At 47.7% G+C, this 12,236-nt stretch overlaps 1 protein-coding gene across 1 annotated transcript in view; it reads right to left on the bottom strand.

Moving 5' to 3' along the window:
• Positions 1–12,236, bottom strand: part of LOC115653206 (glyoxylate reductase/hydroxypyruvate reductase-like) — a 37,843-nt gene that overhangs the window by 18,880 nt on the left and 6,727 nt on the right. The window contains exons 2-4 of the mRNA XM_030566122.1: positions 11,523–11,653; positions 8,727–8,799; positions 7,174–7,290 (exon numbers count right to left, since the gene is read on the bottom strand). Of these exons, the coding sequence (XP_030421982.1) occupies positions 7,174–7,290; positions 8,727–8,799; positions 11,523–11,653 (321 nt within the window). The remainder of the gene's footprint in view (positions 1–7,173; positions 7,291–8,726; positions 8,800–11,522; positions 11,654–12,236) is intronic.

Here is a 12,236-nt window from a genome sequence, read left to right as displayed (position 1 = left end):
CCTACTTCCAAGTGCCCTACTCATAGGAACCCTCACTCTAGCTCCAGGTGCCCTATCCTTAGGAACCCTAACCCTGGGGCGGGAAGCCTTACCCATAGGAACCCTAACTCTAGCTTCAAGAGCCCTTCCAATAGGAACTCTAACCCTAGCTCCAAGTGCCCTCCCCATACGAACCCTAACCCTAGGGCAGGAAGACTTATCCATAGGAACCCTAAACCTAGCTCCAAGTGGCCGATTCTTAGGAACGCTAACCATATAGCGGGAAGCCCTACCATTAGGAACTCTAACCCTGGCTCCAAGTGCCCTACCCTTAGGAACTCTAACACTAGGGTGGAAGCTCTATACATAGGATCCCTAACCTTAGGTCCATGTGCCCTACCCAGAAGAACCCTAACCCTAGGGCGGGACACCCTACTCATCGGAACCCTAACCCTAGCTCTAGATTCCCTACCCTTAGGAACCCTAACTATAGGGCAGGAATCCCTACCCATGGGAACCCTAACTCTAGCTCTAAGTGCCCTACCCTTAGGAACCCTAACCCGTGGGCGGGAATCCCTATGCATAGGAACCCTAACCCTAGCTCCATGTGCCTTATGGTTAGCAACTCTAACCCTAGTGCGGGAAGCCCTACTCATAGGAACCCTAACCCTAGCTTCAATTGCCGTATCCATAGGAACCTTAACCCTAGCTCCAAGTGCCCTACCCTTAGGAACCCTAACCCTAGGGTGGGAATCCCTACCCATAGGAAGCCTAACCCTAGCTTGAAGTCCTCTACCCATAGTAATCCTAACCCTAGGGTGGGGTGTTCTACCCATAGGAACCCTAAACCTAGCTGCAACTGCCCTACCCATAGGAACCCTAACCATAGGGCGGGAAAACCTACCAGTAGGAACCCTAATGCTGACTACAAGTTCCCTACCCAAGGAATGCTAACCCTAGCTCAAATTGCTCTACCCATAGGAACCCTAACCCTAGCTTCAAGCGTCCTACCCATAGGAACTCTAACCCTAACTTCAAGTGCCCTACCCATAGGAACCCTAACCCTAGGGAGGGAATCCCTACCCATACGAACTCTAAACCTAGCTCCAAGTGCCCTACCCTTAGGAACCCTAACTCTAGTTCCAAGTATCCTACCCAAAGGAACGCTAACCCTAGGATGGGAATCCCTACTCATAGGAAGCCTAACCCTTAGGGCGGAAATTCCTATGCATTGGAAACCTAACCCTAGCTCCAAATGCTCTGCCTACAGGAAACCTAACCCTAGCTCCAAGTGTCCTACCCATAGGAACCCTAAACCCATCTACAAGTGCCCTACCCATAGGAAACCTAATCCTAGGGCGGGAATCCCTACCCATAGGAACCCTAAACCTAGCTGCAACTGCCCTACCCATAGAAACCCTAACCATAGGGCAGGAATCCCTACTCATAGGAACCCTAACCCTTGCTCCAAGTGCCCTAATCATAGGAACACTCAACCTAGAGTAGGAAAACCTACCTATAGGAACCATAAACCTAGCTACAAGAGCCCTAATCATAGGAACCCTAACCATAGCTCCAATTGCCCTATCCATAGGAACGGTAACTCTAGCTGCAATTGCCCTACCCATAGGAACCCTAACCCTAGCTCCAAGTGCCCGAACAATAGGAACCCTAACCCTAGGGCGGAAATCCCTACCCATAGGAACCCTGATCCTAGCTCCAAATGCCCTACCCATAGGAACCTTAACCCTAAGGCAGGCATCCCTACCCATACAAACCCTAAATCTAACTCCAAGTGCCCTACCTATAGGAACCCTAACCCCAGCTCCAGGAGACATACCCATAGGAACCCTAACCCTAGCTCCAAGTGCCCTACCTATAGGAACCCTAACCTGAACTCCAAGTGCTGTACCCATAGGAACGCTAACCCTAGTTCCAAGTAGGCTATCCATCGGAACCCTAACCCTAGGGTGGGAATCCCTACCCATAGGAACTCAAAATCTAGCTCCAAGAGACCTACCCATAGGAACCCAAAATCTAGCTGCAAGTGCCCTACCGATAGGAACCCTAATCCCAGCTCCAAGTGCCCTACCCATAGGAACCCTAATCCTACTTTGAAATACCTTAGACATAGGAAACCTAACCCTAGGGCGGGAAATGCTACCAGTAAGAACTCTAACCCTTACTACAAGTTCCCCACTCAGGGAACACTAATCCTAGCTCCAAGGGTCCTACACATAGGAACATTAGCCCTAGGGCGTGAATCCCTACCCATAGAAACCCAAACATTAGCCCCAGTTTCCCTATCCAGAGGAACCCTAACCCTAGCTCCAAGTGCCCAACCCATAGGAACACTAACCCTGTCTCAAAGTGCCCTATACATAATAATGCTAACCCTATCTCCAAGTCCCCTACCCATACAAACCCTAACTCTAGGGCCGGAATCCCTACCCATGGGATCCCTAACCCTAGCTCCAAGAGCCCTACCCAAAGGAACGCTAACCCTAGGGTGGGAATCACTACCCATAGGAACCCTAACCCTACCCATAGAAACCCTAACCTTGGCTCCAAGTGCCCTACCCATAGGAACCCTAACCTTAGCTTCAAGTGCCCTACCCATAGGAACCCTAACCCTAGCTTAAAGTGCCCTACCCATAAAAACACTTGTTCTAGGGCAGAAATCCCTACCCATAGGAACCCTAACCCTAACTCCAAGTGCCCTACCCATAGGAACCCTAACCCTGGCTCCAAGTGCCCTACTGATATAAACCCTAACCCTATCTCCCAGTGCCCTACCCATAGGAACCCTAATCCTAGGGCGGGAATCCCTACCCATATGAACCCTAAACCTAGCTGCATGTGCTCTACCTTTAGGAACCCTAACCCTAGCTTCCAGAGACCTACCAATAGGAACCCTAACCCTAGCTCAAAGTGCCCTACCCATAGGAACCCTAACCCTAGCTCCAAGTGCTCAACCCATAGGAACCCTAAACCTAGGGCGGGAATCCCTACCCATACGAACCCTAAACCTAGCTCCATGTGCTCTACCTTTAGGAACCCTAACCCTAGCTTCCAGAGACCTACCAATAGGAACCCTAACCCTAGCTCCAAGTGCCCTACCCATAGGAACCCTAACCCTAGCTCCAAGTGATCAACCCATAGGAACCCTAAACCTAGCTCCAAGAGCCCTACCCATAGGAACCCTAACCCGAGCTCCAAGTGCCCTACCCATAGGAACCCTAACCCTAGAACCAAGTGCCGTACCCATAGGAACCCTAAACCTAGCTCCAAGTGCCCTACCCATGGGAACCCTAAACCTAGCTCCAAGTGCCCTACCCATAGGAACCCTAACCATATCTCCAAGTGCCCTACACATAGGAACCCTAAACCTAGCTCCAAGTTCCCTACCCATAGGAACCCTAACCGTATCTCCAAGTACCCCACCCATTGGAACCCTAATCCTAGCTCCAATTGCCCTACCCATAGGAATCCTAACCCTAGCTCCAAGTGCCCGAACCATAGGAACCCTAACACTACGGTGGGAATCCTTACCCAAAGGAACCCTACCCTAGCTTCAAGTGCCCTACCTATAGAAACCCTAACCCTAGCTCCAAGTGCCCTACACATAGGAACCCTAACCCTACCTCCAAGTGCCCTACCCATAGGAACCCTAAACCTAGCTCCAAGAGCCCTACGCATAGGAACCCTAACCCAAGCTCCAAGTGCTTTACCCATAGGAACCCTAAACCTAGCTCCAAGTGCATTACCCATAGGAACCCTAACCATATCTCAAAGTGCCCTACACATAGGAACCCTAACCGTATCTCCAAGTGCCCTAACCATTGGAACCCTAACCCAAGCTCCAAGTGCCCTACCCATTGGAACCCTAACCCAAGCTCCAAATGCCCTACCCATAGGAACCCTAACCCTAGGGAGGGAATCCCTACCCATAGAAACCCGAACCCTAGCTCCAAGTACCCTACCCATAGCAACCCTAACCCTAGCTCCAAGTGCCCTACCCGTAGGAATCCAAATCCTAGCTCCAAGTGCCCTACCCATAGAAAGCCTAACCCTAGCTCCAACTGCGCTACGCATAGGAACCCCAACCCTAGCTCCAAGTGCCCTACTCATAGGAACCCTCACTCTAGCTCCAAGTGCACTACCCTTAGGAACCTTAACTTTAGGGCGGGAGGCCCTACCCAGAGGAAATCTAACCCTAGCTCCTAGTGCCCTACACATAGGAACCCTAACCCTACTTCCAAGTGCCCTACTCATAGGAACCCTCACTCTAGCTCCAGAGGCCCTATCCTTAGGAACTCTAACTCTGGGGCGGGAAGTCCTACCCATAGGAATCCTAACCCTAGGGTGGGAGGCCCTACCCAGAGGAACTCTAACCCTAGCTCCTTGTGCCCTACTGATAGGAGCCCTAACCCTACTTCCAAGTGCCATACTCATAGGAACTCTCACTCTAGCTCCAGGTGCCCTAACCTTAGGAACCCTAACCCTGGGGGGGGAAGCCTTACCCATAGGAACCCTAACTCTAGCTTCAAGAGCCCTTCCAATAGGAACCCTAACCCTAGCTCCAAGTGCCCTATCCATACGAACCCTAACCCTAGCTCCAAGTGCCCTCCCCATATGAACCCTAACCCTAGGGCAGGAAGACTTATCCATAGGAACCCTAAACCTAGCTCCAAGTGGCCGACTCTTAGGAACCCTAACCATATAGCGGGAAGCCCTACCATTAGGAACTCTAACCCTGGCTCCAAGTGCCCTACCCTTAGGAACTTTAACATTAGGGTGGAAGCTCTATACATAGGATCCCTAACCTTAGGTCCATGTGCTCTACCCATAAGAACCCTAACCCTAGGGCGGGACGCCCTACCCATCGGAACGCTAACCCTAGCTCTAAATTCCCTACCCTTAGGAATCCTAACTCTAGGGCGGGAATCCCTACCCATGGGAACCCTAACCCTAGCTCCAAGTGCCCTACCCTTAGGAACCCTAACCCGTGGGCGGGAATCCCTACGCATAGGAACCCAAACCCTAGCTCCATGTGCCCTACGGTTAGCAACTCTAACCCTAGCGCGGGAAGCCCTACTCATAGGAACCCTAACCCTAGCTTCAATTGCCGTATCCATAGGAACCCTAACCCTAGCTCCAAGTGCCCTACCCTTAGGAACCCTAACCTTAGGGTGGGAATCCCTATTTATTCTTTGGCCTCCATTTTTGCCTTAGAAGTCATGGTTCCTGTTTTCTTGTGTTGGGGTGCCCTCCGGTGTTTGTTGTCTGAACTGCAGGCTCTGTTGTCTTCTGGGGTCTGCCAAGCAACAGTGCCTTTTTTCCTTTCTTCCTAGCTAATTTTTTTTAATGTAAAGTAAACCAGAAAAACCACTTTATTTGCATGTATATAGTGCTGGTATTTGCCTCCTAATGGGAGTGCTATTGTGACAAAAGACCCTTAACAGTCTCTTAATGGTTGCTTGCTTAATATGCAAGCCACAGCTGCCAGAGAGAGCAGAAAAAAAATTCTCTCTGGTTCCTTTTAAAACCACACCCTCTCTGCTTAAAGCCCCTAGCAGAGAAAAGAAAAATATAATATTCCTACTGGCTTCTGGATTCTATCTTTCCCACCGCTGCCACCATGTCAATAACCTAGTCCCAGATTTGGTCCAAAATATGGGGGTTAGCATGAAAACCTCCAAGCTTAGTTACCAGCTTGGACCTGGTACTGCTGCCACCACCCAAAAAATTAGAGTGTTTGGGGGCACTCTGGTCCCCACAAAAACCTTCCCTGGGGACCCCAAGACCCAAACCCTTGAGTCTCACAACAAAGGGAAATAAATCTTTTCCCTTCCCCCCTCCAGGTGCTCCTGGAGAGATACACAGAAGCAACCTCCGTGAATCTAAGCAGAGGGAGTCCACCCTCTCTAATTCCAGTCCTGGAAACAAAAGCACTTCTCTCTTCACCCAGAGGGAATGCAAAGTCAGGCTAGTAAAACTAACACACACAGACCTCCCCCTGACTTCTTCCTCCCACCAATTCCCTGGTGAGCTGCAGACCCAATTCCCTGAAGTTCCCCACTAAAGAAAAACTCCAACAGGTCTTAAAAGAAAGCTTTATATAAAAAGAAAGAAAAATACATACAAATGGTCTCTCTGTATTAAGGTGACAAATACAGGGTCAATTGCTTAAAAGAAATATGAATAAACAGCCTTATTCAAAAAGAATACAATTCAAAGCACTCCAGCAACTATAGACATGTAAATACAAAAACAACAAACCCTTTTTGTACTCACAACTTGGAAACAGAAGATTAAAAAGCAGGAAATAGAAATTACTCCTCATCCGAGAGAGCATACAGGCAGACAGAAGAACCAAGAACAAAGGACACACACACCAAACCCTCCACCCAGATTTGAAAAAGTCTTGTTTCCTGATTGGTCCTCTGGTCAGGTGGTTCAGATTACTTCTTTCCAGGTGAAAGAGACGTTAACCCTTAGCTATCTGTTTATGACACATGTGCCCTACCGTTAGCAACTCTAATCCTAGCGCGGGAAGCCCTACTCATAGGAACCCTAACCCTAGCTTCAATTGCCGTATCCATAGGAACCGTAACCCTAGCTCCAAGTGCCCTACCCTTAGGAACCCTAACCCTAGGGTGGGAATCCCTACCCATAGGAAGCCTAACCCTAGCTTGAAGTCCTCTACCCATAGTAATCCTAACCCTAGGGCGGGGTGTTCTATCCATAGGAACCCTATCCCTAGCTCCAAGTGCCTTACCCATAGGAAGCCTAACCCTAGCTCCAAGTGCTCTACCCTTAGGAATCCTAACCCTAGGGCGGGAAGCCCTACCCATCGGAACCCTAACCCTAACTCCAAGTGCCATACCCTTAGGAACTCTAACCCTAGCTCCAAGTGCCCTACCCATAGGATCCCTAACCCTAGCGCACGGCGTCCTACCCGGAGGAATGGCGCAGTCATACCCATATGCTATATTTTCTCATCTCAGGACATGTGAAGTATCATCTATAAAACTCCTAATCACAGAGAGGAGAATATGTTCCTAAAATACTTGTCCAACTCCCCAGCTTTTGATTGTTTACTCATCAGAACATTGGTCTTTCACTTCCTACCGACAGACTCAACATAAACAGTTTTCACGAGTTAGTTTGAATGAAAACAAAAAAAATTACTTCTTAGCTTCATGCACAGCCTCTAACAGTCGACGGGAGGTTGCCAGAAGAAGAGCAACTGTCAGTTCAGCAACTGCTTCAGTCAATACGTCTGGTGTGTATCCTAATCTGATTCCTCTGCGTCAAAGGACACAAATAACAAATATACCATTACATCACTGGAGTCTTTTCAATGTAGGAACGGTCGCACCTGAAGTGTTTCTAGACCATTAGGATATGAAGGTTATGCCACATTTCCTCAGAAATAAATGTTTCTCTAGACTTACAGAAAGGTCTTGGATTGAAGCTATGATTAGAGCTGTGCGAAAGTTCAGTATGAAAACCCAGGACACCTGGTTGGGGGTTCGCAATGGATAGGAAACTTGCTGAAAGTCATTTAGCCTCTACATTGTATACAAAAATATTTTGGTGAACTTTGAGCATTATAGCTGGGATCACCACTGAGCCAAATTTTGGTATTGGTTTTTTTTTCCCCGGGCCACACTTGAGACATCTCCAGGGGGTTGATTACCATAGAGCGAGTGCTCCACACTTTCTGAAAATTGAACCCTTCCCTCCCCCCAACATGTCAAGACAGATACCCAAAATCATTAGCTGCTTCTGAAAATGGAGGCCTTCCAGTCATTCCACCTGAGGATATTTCGGGGTTTAAATATAACTCAACAATGGGGTGAGGCATCTATTGACTCCTATTGACTCTGTTTCAGGAATTGGGTTTTTCCAGGGAACGTTGCAACTGCATTAAAAAAAACCCTAAGAAGGGCCACTTGGGGCGATTGGGGATTGGCATCATGGCAGGGGAGAAGGTGAGGCTAGGGATTGCAAGCAGGGACGGGGTGGGTGGGGTGGCTGACTGTGAAGAAGGAGGATGAGTGTGGTGCACAGCACGTGCTGTGCAGTTCTGTTTAAGATAATATTAATGTGGCTCGTTTTTCATTTTTGTGCATTAGATAATCACACACTGAATGGTACTTTCTCTTATAAAACACATTTGTTGCTCCTGCAAAGTGCCAGTCTATTTAACCTTCAAGAAGGGGCTGGAGCTCCTGGGGAACTAGCAGTGACTTCCCCTTCAGGAGATGGGAGGGGTCACAAAGACACGGAGGTCACCTAAGTATGAGAGACAAACAAACGAGAGAGTGGCCATATCTGGGACTGAGGTTCTTCTTTCTACAATGACCAGGGACTGCACAGCTGCTCTCCTTGCTAACCTCCTATTGCTGATCTCGCTGAGACATCAGCCCCCAAACCCAGGACCTCCTTGGCTGTCTTGATGACACGGCCAGGAAGAGTGGGGATGGCGATAGAAGTTAGTGCTAAATGAGGTGGTTTCCGTGATGTCTGCTTTGGCATCGTTTATAATCTTGATGGATAGCACCATGCTCCTAACAAAGAAGGGAGTGACTGGGATTCCAATGTAACAAGGAGCTCCTAAACAAGCCCAAGGGCAGACAGACCTTTAAACTACCCCCATTTCCCTTCTTGTGGAGACGGGGCTGCGGTGATTCCTGCATTTGTACAGCTTGTGACTAAACCACAACAGCACATTGTACCTCTTCTTCAGCTCCTCCAGAGACACGTGATCATAGCCCACTGACATCGTGCTGACCACCTGCAGGCTGGGCCCTGTGGTTGAAGGAGAGAACAAATGGATTGACATTCACATCCAACCAGAGCTTGGTTGTGTAACAACATTGGCAGCCTCAGCTCCATGCTCAGTGAGAGCTAGGCCAGATCTACTACTGCACACATTCAATAGCTTGAGTCTTCAGAAAACTGAGCGGGGATCTGATAGTCTTCAGCTATGATAAGGGTGGTTGCAAAGAGGACGGGGATCAATTGTTCTCCATGTCCACTGAAGATAGGACAAGAAGCAATGGGCTTAATCTGCAGCAAAGGAGATTTAGGTTAGATACCAGGAAAAACTTTCTAACTCTAAGGGTAGTTCAGCTCAAGAGTTGTCCTCCAAGGGAGGTTGTGGCATCCCCATCACTGGACGTTTTAAAGAACAGGTGAGACAAACACCCGTTAGGACTGGTCTAGGTTTACTTGGTCCAGACTCAGCGCAAGGGGCTGGACTTGATGACTTCTTGAGGTCCTTTCCAGCCCTATAGTTCTAGTAACCTTCCATTACTCCTCTTGCAAACAACCACTATAGCGATCACTGGCTAGGGCATGGGTGCTTATCTTAGCTCCGTCATACCCTCCCCTGTCCCTTCGGCACACCATGTTCTGCAGATGGCTGTCTCACATTCCCACTGTGTTATACCTGTGCAGCGCTCCTCAGAGGGTAAGTTGCATCAGATTCTTGCAACGGAGGATAAAAGCCTACTACTGCTACTTGCTAATGAATTTACTCCTTTAGCTCACAGCATTGGATTACAACAAGATCCTCATTCTTTAAGTGATTTTAAAAATCATTCCTCAGCTACCCAAACAGACCCCCGGCTACCCCCTGGCCAAATAGCAGGATGCATGCAGAACCCTAATTCAAATCAGGGAAATGGCCACTCAGAAAGAAACCTGCCTAATAGACTGATTCCAGCACAGATGCCTCTTTATCTGTACACACTGGGAAGTAGAAGGGCCCCTTCAAAGCCCCTTTCAGCTGCTGAGCTTCCACACCTGACCATCAATAACACTGGTCTACAATTTTTGAGAAGTCATCTGCTTCAGAGATAAAATGTGATAGTTATTATGTATTTTGATGTGCTGAATTCAAATATGACAATTAAAACAACTGATTGGCTACTGTATCTAAGATATTTAAGTTTTTACATTTTATGTCTATGTATGTTGTGTAGATAGTAGAGTTTTAATCATAAATTGTAAACCTAGGTCTTTTCATGTGTTTATGGTTGCTTTACATGATAATATTTCACCTGTCCTGTTTATGTAACACTTTAAAAATCAGCAAAAGGGTTATATAAATAAAATTTATTATGAAACAAAAGGCAAAAAACTATTATGTACATAGTTTAGTCCTATTCAGTGTCTACTCGGCGTTTCTTGGCTTGTCTCTTGTATTCATTAAATGGAGCATCTCTTGTCACTGTCCAGCAATAGTCTGCAAGCATTGATGGGCTCCATTTGCCTTGATAGCCTGCCAGGAGATTCCACTGCTGTAGTCTGGAGCTCAACAGCTCTGCCTTACTCTTGGGTAGTTCCAAATCCCTGACAAGGTCATTCAGTTCTCCTTATGTTATGAGGTGTGGTTCAGAGGAGGAGGATGGTAGAAAATGTGGGTCCTGTGACATTGATGGTTCAGGACCAGAAGTTTCATCCTCTTCCTCTTCCTCGTCTGACTCAAGTGAGAAGGATTCTGGTGCATCAGGAACCGGCAGTCCTTCTCCGTGGGGTACTGGGCATATAGCTGATGGAATGTTTGGATAATACACAATCCACTTTTTCTTCTTTGACACACCTTTCCCAACTGGAGGCACCATGCAGAAGTAACAATTGCTGGTATGATCTGTTGGCTCTCTCCAAATCATTGGCACTGCAAAAGGCATAGATTTCCTTTTCCTGTTCTACTACTGGCGAAGATTTGTTGCACAAGTGTTGCAGCGTATATGTGGGGCCCACCTATTGTCCTGATCTCCAATTTTGCAGCCAAAAGAAAGGTGATAGGCTTTCTTAACCAGAGTGGTTATACTGCGCTTTTGTGATGCAAAAGTCACTTCACCACAAACATAACAGAAGTTATCTGCACTGTTCACACAAGTACGAGGCATCTCTGCTCACTTTGGCTAAACAGAAATGTGTCCCTTTGCAAAATCAAACACTGACAAATAAGAGAGCACGACACTGTATGATTTCTAGAGCTGATATAGGGCAATTTGTTCAGCAGAGTGATGTAAGCTTCATTATGATTGCATCATCCAGGACTTCTAGGAATAACATGATGCAATTCATATCATGTATGACGCAATACCATGCTTCAGATTGCAGCATTCATTGTTTTGCCTAAAAAGCAAGTACTATCCAAACCCAGTCATAGACTTATTCATAGATCCAGTCAAAGATGTATTTTAGTCATTTCTGATTTAAATTGAGATTCCTTCTATAACTCACTTATCCTCCGCCATTCCCAAGTCAAGGGTCGTATATACTGACCCAATAGCATATCCTGAAAACTAGAGCCAGCCAACAATTTTAAGCATCATTTTCGTTCTCAGTGACCCAGAATTAGTAAATTTGGACTTCATTTATTTCAGAAGCATTTTGGCTGTAGAGCAGTGTAATGTAAAAGGGGAACACGCTAGCATGAGTGGACATGAATGCACAATCGTTTGGGGGCATCTCATACCGACAAGTTCAAAGTACTTCTGCAGCATTCAGTGCCCTACCTGCCGCATCCAGCACTTTGGCGTCTATCTTCTCTGTCAGGAGGCAATACAGGCCTCGAATCCCAGCAACCTTTGCCAGGAGTTCTGAGCGTGGCACGGGCTCATCCGAATCCCACTGCTCAATGCTGCAGCTGCAAGAGGAGAGACGGGGAAAGGTATCAGGGCCATGGCTGTGGCTTGTAAAGCCCACAAGGCTAGTCTGCTACAGCCCTTACCAGGCAGCAAAGTCCTCTTGCCCTCCTGCTCCGATTGCAGCACCAGTGTCTGGCTAGTCTCCCAACTACCCCTGTGAGCAAGAGGCTAGAGGGAGACTGAGAGGAGACCTGGGTACTCACCTTGTTTGAAAATCAGAGCAGCTGGCTGGGCCGCGGACTGGGCGAGGGTAACTTGCGGTGATGTTTTACTCTAGAACATCCCAGATCCAGGGGAGAGCAGGGCAGTAAGCAATGGCTCCTGGAGGCACAGCGTGTTCTCTGGCCTGCTCCTGGACCAGTGAGCTCTGTGCCAAGTTACAATGGAGCCCTTTAGAAAGGAGAACGCGTCTCAGAAGTGCTAAGTATCTATTCAGTGTACTCTGCTTGTGAACCATTTTTTCAGGGTAAGCAATATCTATTTCTCCAAACAGGACCAGAAAATGAAGAGAACCACTAAAATTAAAAGTTTGAGTTTATCAGATACCTAATTTGCATATGAGGCAATTCCAGACGAGCTACC

Source organism: Gopherus evgoodei, chromosome 6, assembly GCF_007399415.2.
Source record: "Gopherus evgoodei ecotype Sinaloan lineage chromosome 6, rGopEvg1_v1.p, whole genome shotgun sequence".
NCBI classification, from domain to species: Eukaryota; Metazoa; Chordata; order Testudines; family Testudinidae; genus Gopherus; species Gopherus evgoodei.
The sequence above is the reverse complement of the archived record's forward strand: the minus strand, read 5'-3'. Positions and strand labels throughout refer to the sequence as shown.